At 41.7% G+C, this 14,732-nt stretch overlaps 1 protein-coding gene across 1 annotated transcript in view; it reads right to left on the bottom strand.

Moving 5' to 3' along the window:
- The window catches only part of LOC114643069 (syntaxin-1B), a 182,834-nt gene extending 168,750 nt beyond the window's left edge, over positions 1-14,084 (bottom strand). The window contains 1 exon segment of the mRNA XM_028791771.2: positions 13,884-14,084. Within this exon segment, the coding sequence (XP_028647604.1) occupies positions 13,884-13,913 (30 nt within the window). The 5' untranslated portion in view covers positions 13,914-14,084.
- Between the last annotated feature and the right edge of the window lie 648 nt (positions 14,085-14,732).

The following is a 14,732-nucleotide window of genomic DNA, read 5'->3' as shown; positions in this document are numbered from 1 at the left end:
CTGTGTATGTGGGAGCAGACATTAGCATGACTAAACCGTCTGGCACATCTCAGCGACTTTTTAAAAATGATTCCTGTAGTACATGGCCAAATGGAGAAGGAAAGGCTACATAAAAAAAACTAAAGCAATGCTATTAACTTGCGGCACAACAGCAACTTCATTGGAGTGCAATCCCAGAGAACTCATCCATCAAATTTCAATGCACGCTTTTTCGTAGGGAAGACTAAAGAGTTCTGCTAGCTTTACAGCACCCAGGCAAAGTGCCGGAATCATTCTAATTGACATTAATTGAATAATAACTCAAAGAGGTGGGTGGGGTTACACCCCCCACCCCCAACCCCTCCAGATCCATTAGATGCTCTCTCAATTTATCTCCTTCAGGATAAGGTGAGGAAATCTGGGAAACTGTGATTCATCAAAAATGACCCATATGCTTATCACAAACGAGGAAGGTCTGCTCAATGTTCTCTCGCCACCCCCACCACATCACAATTGGCCGGCTGCTTTATCCAAGGAGACTTACTACATCGAGATATGCTACCGGTGTTTACTGACCTTTTGTAGAGCTGGAGCAGAAGCCGGTTAATTGATTTGCACAGAGTCAATCAGCAGGAACTGAGCCAGTTACCTTGGATATGATAGTCCAGGACCTCGGCCAGAACAAAATTCTGCCCAAATTAAATTGGCTGAGGTCTGAAGCTGGGATTCAATTCTACTGTCTGGGACTTGTGGAGGACGTGAAAGACGAATGATACTTCACACAGTGTGCAACTGGCCCAACGGTAGAATGTGGTGTTCACCAATGATGAGGAAAATGACTCACGAGAAATTGAATTCACAGTAAAACTTTTCTAACAAACTTGCAAAACAAGTGGTGTATCACCACAAGCAAAATTCATGCCACTAGCACATATATTTTCAATCTTTTTGTCCAGGCGCACAAGCATGGCAAAACTGGGGCTTGCAGGTAGGGAGCACAAACATTAGAAGATTAGAACAATTTAGACGAGAAGAGGCCATTCAGTCTAATTAAGCTCGCCAGTCCTAGATACTTAATTCTACTAAAAAAACATCAAATCGAGTTTCAAAAGTCCCTCAAGTCCTCCTGCCTACCACACTACTTGGTCACTTATTCCAAGTGTCTGTGGTTCTCTGTGTGAAGAAAAACTTCTTAACGCTTGTGTGAAATTTCCCCTTCACAAGTTTCCAACTCTATCCCCATGCTCTTGATGAACTCATTTTAAAGTCACCGTCTCGATCCACTGTACTAACTCCCTTCATCATTTTAAACACTTCAGTTGTGTTTCCTGTTAATCTCCTTTTGCTTAAACTGAAAAGGCTCAGCTCTTTTAATCTTTCTTCATAACTCATCCCTTATAGCCCTGGAATCAGCCTGGTCGCTCTTCTCTGGACTTTTTCTAGCACTGTTATATGCTTTTTGTAGCCTGGAGACTAAAACTGTACACAGAACTCCAGGTGCGGCCTTTCCAGTGTGTTATAAAGCTTGAGCAGAACCTCCTTGGACTTGGTACTCCACACATCTTGATTTTCTGTTAGCTTCTGAACACTGCCTGGCAGTTGACAGTGCAGAGTCCACTACGACTCCTAATTCCTTCAAATAAGGTGGACTTTCCATTTTCAGACTTTCCATTGTGTATTCAAACTTAACATTTTTACTTCCTACATGTAATATTTTACATTTACTGACATTAAACGTCATCTGCCAAAAATCTGCCCCAGCCTGTCTGCTGTCCAAGTCCTTCTGTGATGATTCAATGGATTTGAGATTATCTACCAATCCACCTATCTTGGTATCATCTGCAAACTTAACCAGTGTGGCAGGAGGCTGGGGGTCAGACCCAGTCGGGACGCCTGGAAGGACTGAGAGGCAATCTGTACATCGCCATCCAGGGGGCAACCGCCCTGGATATTAAGGGGAACACGAGGACGGAACATGGAGGCTTGAACCCATTGGGGCCCGTGGCTACCGCCAGGGAGTGCCACAAACCTCATAGAGCCCAGGAGATCTGCACTTCCGCCACACCTGGGAAGGTGGAGGAAGGACCTTCCAGGGACGCCCGGAGTGCTTCCGGATGCTCATGCGACACTTCCGCCACCGGAGTGAAGTGGAAGTGGAAGTGAAGTGCAAGCACCTGGAGCACATCTGGGTGATTATAAAAGAGGTTGCCTTCCTACAGTTAGGGAGAGAGAGTTGGGTGTTGGAGGAGGACGAAGCTCCAACACAAGGAAGAAAAGTGACCCACGGACATTGAAAGGCCCATGATTTGGGGTGGTTGGTGCGGGACCACTGTGTGCTGTGCGGGACTGTGTGAGGGACATTATTGTTAATAAACCTGTGTGTTTTATAATAATACCAGTGTTTGTCTGATGGTGTTCAGGCTAGCTCTCACACCAGCTCATTACTTATATTCCTATCCAAACCATTTATATATATTAAAATGAGCAGCGGCCCCAGCACTGACCCCGTGTTTGGACTTTCATCGTGACAATGCATCGTATAACTGCCCGTGAGTGAATATCGTTTCTTTCTCTCTAATAAACTAAACAACTTTTTTGAATATTTGTCCCTGTGATTTGTTAATTGTCATAGCAAAACCTATTCTAACGGGAAACTGTAAATGTTTTAATACGCATGGCATGTCAAGATTTCCTTTGTTGTCTAATGTTATCCCCTGAAGATGTACTACATTGCCTTTCTTGTCACCTGTTCATATTTTACATGTTAGAATTGTTTGACCAATTTTTAATACAACTAATCTTGTTCCATTGCACAGTCCATCACTCATACATAAATTACGCAATAACATTACAATACGTCCTTCTTTCAACAGTAATTCGGCCGGTGGAAGACCGGATGGTGTTAACGTTTGTAGATATTCTTCGGGATTTTGTAAGTTAATGTTTTCATCTTCCGCACCATCACCACCAACTGCTTCACCATAGTCAATTTATACAAATTTAATCAATTTGCTGTGTAACCAACCAACAATTTTCGCATTAATTTGTTTGACTTTATTGTTTCTCGCTGCCATATTTAGATGAATGGTTGATTCTAAACTGTATTTTTCGTAAGTGTGTGTGTGTGTGTGTGTGTGTGTGTGTGCGCGTTTATAAGTAAGCCCTTGAATGGATTGGTGTCTGTCCAGGTTAAGTGCTGGAATGCACATGATGACCGTGGTCTTGTTTGAAAATAATTATAAGTAGAGCGTGACTTGAAAAAATCTCATGGTAAAAGTCTCTGTCTCGCAGGTCTTCCTTCCAAAAAGTCACGTTTTGTCGCAGGATTAGTCACGTCTCATCCCGAGATTTTTTTATTATAACTGAGAGATTTATTTATTTTTCCTACTATTAAAGTTTTACTCTGTTGGTCTAGCTCTGTTTCTCGTGGGTGGGGGTTGATTTGATTCGAACCTAGTTATGTCAAATTTGACTTGCTTGTACGGAATGCTATTTGATTTTAATACGTTCAATAAAATGTTTAAAAATAATAATAATAATAATTCCTTCCATTTATGTTACTGTGATGCATGTTAAGCTTATTGGCCTGTAGTTGCTTGGATCTGCCCAATCACCCTTTTTATATAACTGGATTATATTTGCCATTTTCCAGTCCTTCAGAATTTCCCCAGTGCACATTTGTCGTCCTAAAATTATGTGTCAAGGGTTTATATCTGCACTCGCTAACCTCCTTTAGAACTCGAGGGTAAATATTATCTGGTCCTACTGATTTGCCTGATTTCAGCTTATTTAATCTCTGCAGCTCTTCTCTCTCTACAATTTCCAAATCACTCAATACCTCCTTAGTAGTCCCTGTTACTGCTGGGAGCTTATCCACTTCCTCAATGTGAAGACCTCAGAAAAATACGAGTTTAGAGTATCCGCTTTTTCACTGTCTGTTATTTTAAATTCTCCTTTATTATTCCTGATGCACTTCACCTCCTCCTTGACTGCTCTTTTACGACTAAAATACTGAAAGATCTATACCTGCAAGAACTTCGGAGCAGCTTCTCCAATGCTGGAATCTACCAGTATGTGTATATGGCCACCGGTGAGCCTATGGAAGGATCCTGGCTTGGATCAGCTTATAGGAAGTATGCATTGTCACACACGTGTGAGTAGGAGGCAGCTAAAGGGCCTGAGTAATTGTAATAAGACATCCGACCAGGGGGCAGCGGAATGCGTTGACTGTCATTCACAGTTCCCTACTGGCCTTTCCAGGGAAATCCTACAAGGTTCCGGCACCACTTCTGGTGCCGACCCCTTTGCTGACATCACTTCCGATTCCGGCCCTTTTGCTGATGTCACTTCCTGTATGGACCTTTAAAGCCTCCATTTTGATTTATGATAATCAGTTCTGTTTTAGACTCTGTTCTATGCACATTGTGCTACTAAAAAACTCGACTTTTGCAGCCTGGAAAACAATATACAGGTGGCTGCCCCAGATCTTTATGATGTCTTTGTCTAATTCTTATCACAGCGTGTGGATGATATTACCCTAAAAGAGTGGTGCAAAGCAAAACTGGTGGCGTGAATTTGCAGGCACTGGCAGTGCACGAGGCAGAAAGCAGTGTGTGGAGCCACAAGAATGGAGGATCAGGGCAGCCCGAGAAGACAACATTGGTTTTGATTAGGAAATAACCCCTTGAGTGAGTTTCAAATTTTGAGATTGCAAAAGGGGTATGACTACGGTTTGTAGGTGTCCATTAAAAAGAACAGAAGTGTCAGGCTGGCAAATGGAGTTCCTTTGTAAGGCTAGCGTCACACTTGACAACTTTTCGAGTAATTTTCAGTTGTGGCTTTCAATCACATAAACTTTGCGAGCCATGGACAGTAGCAGCATAAGTCGTGTAATGTGACATCCCCAGCAAGTCAGTCGTAGCTTTCTACATCTCGTCACAACAAATTCCATCACATGTTATGTGTTCAAAAGTTGACGACCTAATGCAATGCACACAAGATAGACATGCGATAAAAAGGAAAGCGGCTGCTCTGGACCATGCAAACAGAAGAGTCTTTATTATCCAATGTCTTCTTTTTTGTCAGATTACAACAGAATATAAAAAGGAAAAAGATGGGCCGAGATTGCGGTTGCCCTCACCACACCTGCAAAACGTCATGGCTGTCAAAATGAGGCAAATTTCCGATACTTAAAAACTTTGAAACTGTGATGAAAAGTGATAACGTGATCACTTAATCCGTCATCCCCTCCGATTCCTAATCATGTAATCGGACCCCCTAAATGTAATGAGATCAAGCAAATTCGGTTGGTAACCATGACATGCTATTCGACTCAAAGTCTTGTAGTGCGCCACCAGAGGCTACAATTTTTCCAACCCTTTTTAGTCTTACGTAATCTTAAGAAAAATCACAACCACAGCTCAAGCCACATGAATGGCAGTCATGCAATGTGACACATCCTACAACTCAATGTTAGCACTGATGGGTTTGGTTTTATTGTAGCAAGCTGGTGGTCATAAAGGTGGGCTCCGGCCTGGAGAGTTGACAGCCAATGAGTACACAACCGGAAGTGCAGAAAATGTCAGTGCCCGCAAACAGTGAAGAGCAAAAGGGAGTGCGAGGAATGAAGAAAGTCGAGCACAGTGCAAATCAAGTGAGCGCGTCCCGTTAAATGAGTCACCTCAGCCAATCAGATTAAGTCGCCGCCCATTTTACTCGTGGAATTCTGACCCAGAATTTTAGGGACATTGAAAACTTGACATGTTGTCATTTTGGAGAAATTAGGCGAATCAGACTGATGAGATTATTGGGAAGAATTGGAGTGTGCCAATGTACAAAATCTGACCAGGCAACCAAGGTGAGGCAGGGCAGCGGAGTCCCCCTTTAAACACCCACAATCAGTTAATGACTTTAAACAGAGCCAACCCACCCTTCAAAGTCAACAGGATCACAGACTTGCTAGATGGATAACACACATGCTGCAAATCCAGCAGAAACGTTAAGGCGCCAAAGAAACTGTCAACCCCTTGCCGTAGCACCCACACACACTGGTCTGAAGAAGGCTCCACAGGCAAAATGTTCTCAAGCCTTCCATCTGCTTCTTGATGAATGTTTTGTCTGAGAAGAAAATGTTTACTCTTCTCCTTTTACATCCCACACTGTCTGGCATCCTTTCTGCAGGTGTAACCGCCAGTTTCTGGGTGCACCCAGTTGCGCCACAAGATATTCTTTTGACTGGATGCCCATCCTCTCAGTATCCACCTTTGCCAACCCACACACACACAAAGATTGCTTATTTCCTTGTTGTCTGCCATGGAGATAACTTGGAGTCCACCTCATCATACAACAGTATAATGCAAGAACTTGTCCTCAATGGGATGTCTGTTCACGACATTAACTTATTAGAAACATGTCTGATGTGAAACGGCCATTCTGCCCAACAGTGCTTGCCAACTCTATCCATGTAAGTCCACCAGAAAAACATCAAGCTGAGTTTTGAAGGTCCCTGGGGTCCTACTGTCCACCACACAACTCTATGTGTCTATAATACAAATGCTGATAATATTACTGAGGCAAGGACTTCTGACTCATATCTTCAAGGGCCTGGGTATCCAATAATCAAATTCTAAACTGTACATACTGTACATACAGACACACACATACATATATAAATATATAAGAAAAGGAAGAAAGATAATATGATAATATGGCAGAATATTATGCAGATAGATAGATAGATAGATAGATAGATAGATAGATAGATAGATAGATAGATAGATAGATAGATAGATAGATAGATAGATAGATATGAAAGGCACTATATAATAGATAGATAGATAGATAGATAGATAGATAGATAGATAGATAGATAGATAGATAGATAGATAGATAGATAGATAGATAGATAGATAGATATGAAAGGCACTATATAATAGATAGATAGATAGATAGATAGATAGATAGATAGATAGATAGATAGATAGATAGATAGATAGATAGATAGATAGATAGATAGATATGAAAGGCACTATATAATAGATAGATAGATAGATAGATAGATAGATAGATAGATAGATAGATAGATAGATAGATAGATAGATAGATATGAAAGGCACTATATATAATAGATAGATAAATAGATAGATAGATAGATAGATAGATAGATAGATAGATAGATAGATAGATAGATAGATAGATAGATAGATAGATAGATAGATAGATAGATAGAATTTGAAATGAATAAATAGATAATATCTGAAAGGCACTGTATAGATAGATAGATAGATAGATAGATAGATAGATAGATAGATAGATAGATAGATAGATAGATAGATAGATAGATAGATAGATAGATATGAAAGGCACATAACCACAATAAGCCATTTTAGAAAATGAATGGATAGATGCAAAGAGATAGTAATTGGCCAGAGTCGCTAGTTGTGAAGTTCCTGAGAAACATGGGCTGTGATTTAATCAGACATGGTAATGCGATTCATTCAACGAGCCACCTTAATTCGATTTGCTCAGTAGTGCTGCATATTCTTTGACAGAATCAGCAGGTTATGCAACTTATATGCGAGATCCATTACTTAAAGCACATTTCCTCGAATAAATTGCTGACTGAAAAAATTGACTTGAAACAAAAGGCTGATAATTGTAAGGTCTGTCTATCTCACCGTAAAACCGCCAGAGTTAAATGAATACTTTAAGTGTTTATATGGGTTTACACACTCCGTACATACATTTACGTTTAATGGTTAGTTTGCACACTATAAGAATTAGTTTAATATTGGTGATCTGCTTGTGCATCTATTAAAACAATTAAGGCAATATATTTCAAACTGTGCTAAAAAATGAAAAAGAAAAAAAATATATATTAGTCAGTCTCAAGTCAAGTCGAGCAGAATCTGTGCTGGTCACTGACACAACAACACCGCAATGCATCCCATCCACTCCTTCACTCCGAAGTCTAAAAAAGGCTGAGCAAAAGCCGTTTATTACCCACCGGGACAGATCCCCCACTGTCTTAGCGGACCCCGTCTGTCTGCTGCATCCATTAAAACAGCGAGAAATAAATTATTAACGTCTTGTATATCTGCAAGCAAGCAAAGCCAGCAAAAACCTCCTCTCTCTCTCTCTCTCTCTCTCTCTCTCTCTCTCTCTCTATTGATTACGCGCGAGTGAAGCTTATAGGGAGAAGAAAAAAACGGCAGAGTGGATTGAGCTTCTTCTCCGGTCGCTTACGTAGGCATTCAGTGAGGTCTGATGCACAGTCACGCCACTAGCTGAAGCGCAAAAGCAAAAAGCGCGCACACGCACGCGCGTACTAAGAAAGAAAGAAAGAAAGAAAGAAAGAAAGAAAGAAAGAAAGAAAGAAAGAAAGAAAGAAAGAAAGAAAGAAAGATCCAGTCATAAAATCATAACCAATTCTGACATAATGGAAATCAAAACATCAAAGCCTTCATCATTTGCGAGAACGCGATAAAACAACTGAGAAAACGACAAATCGGGATGCCATTTACATTGCAGAGTTCATATGCAAGTCAGCAGTTAAAACAGAAGACCGATCGTTAAACGCTTCTACATTCCCCTTAAATATTACTTTCCCAATCCGCTTTATCCTCTTTTTTCACGGGAAGCACGTTTGCACTGGCAACATCGCTGGCCGGAATCCCATCCCATCAATAGGCATCTTGGCACAAACAACCACACTTACTCATACCACTCCAGAGAAGCAAGTTACTGGAATACGGGGAATTAAGGGGGGTTGCAGGGGGGATGTGGGGGGTCATGTAACGTTTACGCTGAGAACTGTGCATGCAAATGAAGTAAAGTGGCGACATTAATGTACTTCAAATAAAAGTGAAATGAAACGCACACTCTAATAATCAATAAATACATATAAATTTAATGGTTATTCACCTGGACTTAAATCCCTGATTGACTTTGTAACATTATTTTGATTCCCAAATCATCATTCTATTGTGTTATGGTGATTGTGCTGTTAATGGCGCTATAAACAATGAAGGTTTATTTATTTGGTTATTCACTTGGATTCAGCTTCCTGAATGGTTTCTAAAATTATTTAAGTTCTTAAACGATACCAGTTATATTTGATCGTGGCGCTATATAAAATATGCGTTTATTTACTGGTTATTCACTTGGATTTCAATTCCTGGATGGTTTTGGATAATATATATACTGTATATATATATATATATATATATATATATATATATATATATATATATATATATATATAGTTATTACATATAACGATAGTGTGTCAGTTCCATCATTGAATTGTATTTGTAGTGCCTGTGAAGTGTTGTTAATGGCGCTATATCAAATAAAGGTTTGGATATTCACTTGGATTCAGTTTCCTGATTGTTTTCTAAAAATATTTTTGCTTCTACATATAACGATACTGTCCCAATTTCATCACACAATTATATTTGCTCGTGATATGATGTTAATGGCGCTATATATAATACACGTTTTTCGTTATTCATTTGGACCAAAATTCTTGATTGATTTAAAATAAAATAATAATAATAACAATCCATCCATCCATCCATTTTCCAACCCGCTGAATCCGAACACAGGGTCACGGGGGTCTGCTGGAGCCAGTCACAGCCAACACAGGGCACAAGGCAGGAATCAATCCCGGGCAGGGTGCCAACCCACCGCAGGACACACACAAACACACCAAGCACACACTAGGGCCAATTTAGAATCGCCAATCCACCTAACCAGCATGTCTTTGGACTGTGGGAGGAAACCGGAGCGCCCGGAGAAAACCCACGCAGACACGGGGAGAACATGCAAACTCCACGCAGGGAGGACCCGGGAAGCGAACCCAGATCTCCTTACTGCGAGGCAGCAGCGCTACCACTGCGCCACCGTATTATTATTATTATTATTATTATTATTATTATAACTCCTATATAATGGTGCTCTGCCGATTTCCTCATTCTATTGGTGATCGTGACATTATTACATATTATTTGTCTGACGCCTTTATCCAAGGCGACTTACAACATTTGAACATACAATTGGTTTCATTTTTCTTTCCCAGTTGAGTCACAGGCAGGTGAAGTGACTTACTCATTTGGTCACAACGTGCCAGTAATGAGGCCTCGTGATGTGAAGTCCAAATTCTTAACCAAACTGTCTGCCTATGGTGTTAATGGCGCTATTTATCATGACTAATAACTTCTCATATGACGATTCTGTGCCTGTTTCATCTATTGAATTTGATCGTGACATTGGATTGATGGTGCTAGCTTTATTCGTTAATCACCTGGACTCAAATTCCTATTCCATTTTTTAATATCATTTTCGTTCTTACGTGTGAGACACAGGGAGCGCAGTTGCCTCGCAATAAAGAGACGCGGTTCGTGTCGGGTGCTCCCTGCATGGCGTTTGCGTGTTCTCCGCGTATCCCCGTGGATTTCCACCGGGTGCTCTGACTCCAAGTCCAAAGACATGCAGCTTTTGATAAAGTAGCCCCTTTGTGTGTTTGACTGGCGCCCCCTCCTGGGATTCTTCCTGCTTTGCCACGAAGTTTGCTGGGATAAAGTCTCACTCAACCCTGCCCTGGCTAAACTAATTATGAAAATGCATGAATGAATGAATACAATGATACTGGACAAAGTGTACGATTCTGTGGTATTTATAATGAGGAAAGCTTCAAGTTGAGCAACTGGTAGCCTAAAGAATAATTTTGCACGCCTCCCTTTAAATTTGTTTCTCTGCAATCCCGCTCTAAGAACAGGACACTCTGCCACAGCTTCTTGTGTATGTCAGACTAGAAAACGTAACCTCCTCAATGGTGAGGAGCTCTGGATGTCCGCAGCTAGAGTCTATTGGAACTTGCAGCGAGTGATCAGCAGCGATTTGTGCGCGCACACGCACTCTCTCGGCCACGCGCGCACTCGTGCATCACTGCAAACGGCGAGCGGGAACGTCGCACTCTCAAGCAGCTTGTAAATCGATCGAGAAAGAACATACTGTTATGTAAATGCCTAAATAAATAAACCGAGTTACCTGACAATGTATTTTTAATATGATGAACTTGTTGGAAACGCGAGGTAATTGATTTAGTATCGCAGCGGATCTTTAATAACCCGTATTGTACTTTTTTATTTTCTTCAGTCACTTATCGACGGTGAAATCGACGTATGAGTGGTAGCCCAAGGCTTAGAAAACGAATTAAACCGTGTGCCTTAAAATACCAAAAATAAATTAATAAATAGACCAATAGTCGAGTCTGCTTTTATACATGTAGACGGGACAATAAAATCAGTCTTTATAATTTAAGGTATTTCTTACTATATTGATATTGTAGGGATAGATAGATAGATAGATAGATAGATAGATAGATAGATAGATAGATAGATAGATAGATAGATAGATAGATAGATAGATAGATAGATAGATAGATATGGTATGAAAGGAACTATATAATAGATAGATAGATACATAGATAGATAGATAGATAGATAGATAGATAGATAGATAGATAGATAGATAGATAGATAGATAGATAGATAGATAGATTAACCAGTTGAGAGAAAGTGAAGGACAATGGATAGATCAGGGAGTATACATTATTGAAAGAAGGAAAATATTCTATAATTTTTCAGGTAATTCTAGTGACAAGTACTTAACAGTATTCGCAGTTCTACATTATCGGTAAGATTAACTAAAGTCAATATAAATATAAATAAACCTTTCGTTTATATAGCGCCGTTAACAAAGGGGTTACAATTACTGTAAGATGGATTCATCAAACCACCGTCAGAGATTTGCTCGCAGCGTAACTCCAACGGGTTCCCCTGATTTGAGTATGCTGGGGTGGGGGGCGTCCTGTGCAAGAAAGAAAGAAAGAAAGAAAGAAAGAAAAAAAGAAGGAAAGAAAGAAAGAAAGATGAGTGGATGGATGGACATCTGCATGATTTGCATATTCAACGGGGGTGAGGGGTGGACTATTAGAAAGACGACGAGGGGGCTCGTGCACGAAGAACCACGTACTTGGGCCCCATGCTGTCATCCTCGCTCTCCAGCAAGTGACCTCCGCACCCAATCAATGAGCCTAAAAATGAAATTCATTCTCTGCTGCAATGCACACATGTGCAGAAATGCAGTTGACTGTCACAAGATACCCCCACCCCCTACACACATGCGTGTGTCCGAGAGCCAACCGGCTGGGACTCTGGACTGAACGTGAGAAAATGAGAAAACTTGCACGGTGAATAATGTCGACAGACAGAGATAGATAGATAGATAGATAGATAGATAGATAGATAGATAGATAGATAGATAGATAGATAGATGTAAAATATGGGAATCTGTGTATAAGGCATATTAAATAAAATCCACGTCTCCAGCTCTGAATGCAGAATCCCTTCCGGCGTGTTCATTTTCATGCCACTTTGAGATCAGCCTTAAAGGGCTTCAAAAAATGGGGATGAGTAAAAAAAAAGGTGAAAGCCAGCGTGTGTGACTCTAAGATCGAGAGAGAGAGAGAGAGAGAGAGAGAGAGAGAGAGAGAGAGAGAGAGAGAGAGATATGGAGCGCCGGTCTTGTGCTCGCAGACGCATCCGCAGTGATGCCGCTCCAGCGCCATTGACGGCGCTCCATGTCTCTCTCTCTCTCTCTAAGGGAGGAAAAGCTTGAGGAAACACGCGGCGGATTTCGACCTGCGCCGCTCGGGAGGCGCCTGTTAAATTCGGAGGTGCCGCCGTCTCTGAATCGAACCCTTGGATTCGATGCCCATCTCCAGGTGCGGTCCACACAGTTGGCACATTTCTCACATAAACACGCACATGCGAAGTCAGACCGAGACACGGACTCGCGTTTGCCTCATCTGCGTGCGTCTGCCTGCAAAACGAATACCAGGGAGAGATTCTACCATTTTTATTATTTATTTATTTTTATTTTTTTCTTAGTGTACAGTTATGGGGATAGATGAGCAGTCCCCGTTTCCGTATTCCTTTCAGGAGTTCATCCCACACGATTCATAAATCAAGACATGGCACACTCTCTTCTTCATTACGGGGAACAAAGGATCATCTCAATTATGATTACAACAATACTGCCTGAATTGGCCTGGTTAAGCTTTAATTTTACAATCTTCATTTCTTCTTTAAATATACCCCCTCCACCCCTCCCCTACAGACCACCACCAACCCCTTGGAAATACTGTACTACACTCTTTTAACCCCCATCCCCTCCCACATCCTCTGCGCCCCTCCATCAGCACGCCTCGAGGCATATAACGGAGCCTCGTCAGAATGATGGTATGGGGAGGGGGTTCGTCTGGGCAATGCTAAATTTGAAGTTAAGATGGTCGGCACTGCAGCCACAGCGTACAGACACCGCACTAGTAAGCACCAGCAGCACATCCATAAATTAATTCATTCACATGGAGCTGTAGACGCCTGTCATTTCCGTGGGAGAGAAAGGAAGAAATGACGTCTGCTCTTTGCACACATTCTGCCTTTACCTGGCTCGGGCTCGTCTGTCTACCTTTCGCTCTTTCTTTTCTTTTTCCGTCTACCCCACGCAAACCCAGCCATTCATTTTTTTTTTACCCGCCCGCCCTGCCATTCCCGATGGACACCCGAGCTGCGGTACACATAAATGCACTGAGATGCCAACGTGAATCCAAAATGGCCCTTTTCTCTCCTTCAATCTCACGTTTTCGACTCCCCACTTTCTGTTATTTCGGCGAACACTCTTCCTTTCCACCTCATCAACCCGATTCCGCCTCTTCTCCTCTCCTCCCCCCTCCTTTTTAACCAAATAAATTATACATGCATTGATGAATACGGCAAAAAAAGATGCAACGTTATCGTAGCGTTTGCTCTCCGGCGGGGACGCTTTACGCGGTTCCTTACACTTCTCAGCTCCTGAGTTCGGTCCTTCATGGTCGCGGCACTGGCAAGGGAGGCTAGCGGCGCAGGCTTTCTCTCCGGATCTCTGGTCGGGGTTCAGAAAGGGGGCGATGCTCTGCTCTGGCCGTGCTCCCAATGAAGGTGATTTCTCAGCTGGTACTGATGCTGCAGAGGCACAGAGATCGCAGTGCGCCTGCGCAGCGGAGGCTGACATACTCGCCCCCTCCCCATCCCTCCTGTCATACCCCGCCCACTTAGAGGTGAGGCGTTCCGCTCGCGAACTGTATCATGGGGATTGTAGTTCGAGCCTTCTGAAATGCCAGTGGCAACTGAGGGGACGCAGAAAAGTTAAGGTGGAACTCTTACTGCATCAGAGTATGTAACTTCTCAGGCTTGGACCTGAAATGTCTGTGGATGCTGACAAAGTAAAAGGGCTTGACATGTAGAAAATGATTCACTTTTCCTCTTATTGTCTCCTTTATTTAGTTTCAGCGACTCAGCTGCTCATCCATACTCATCTTTTATATTCTTACACATTCTGCATTAAAAAACCCATGCACTATTATTAGAGCCAATTGTAATGTCAACTTACACATGCACACTTACCCACAAAAATAAACTTACCATACACAGGTGTCCACATACATATACATATATTACAGCTGCATACACACACCACTTACTGAGACGTATACATGCTATAAACAAAGACATGTAGATAGGTAGGCAGGTAGTGATTGGCAATAATGGATATAATGATGTTATTAGAAATAAACCTGATTCATTAGGATTAAAAGCCAAGACAGAGGTAAAGAATTTAGGAGTAAATTTAGGAGGCGGAGTGGTGGCTCT

Source organism: Erpetoichthys calabaricus, chromosome 12, assembly GCF_900747795.2.
Source record: "Erpetoichthys calabaricus chromosome 12, fErpCal1.3, whole genome shotgun sequence".
NCBI classification, from domain to species: domain Eukaryota; kingdom Metazoa; phylum Chordata; class Cladistia; order Polypteriformes; family Polypteridae; genus Erpetoichthys; species Erpetoichthys calabaricus.
Note: the sequence above shows the minus strand (reverse complement) of the source record. Positions and strands in the feature narration are given on the sequence as shown.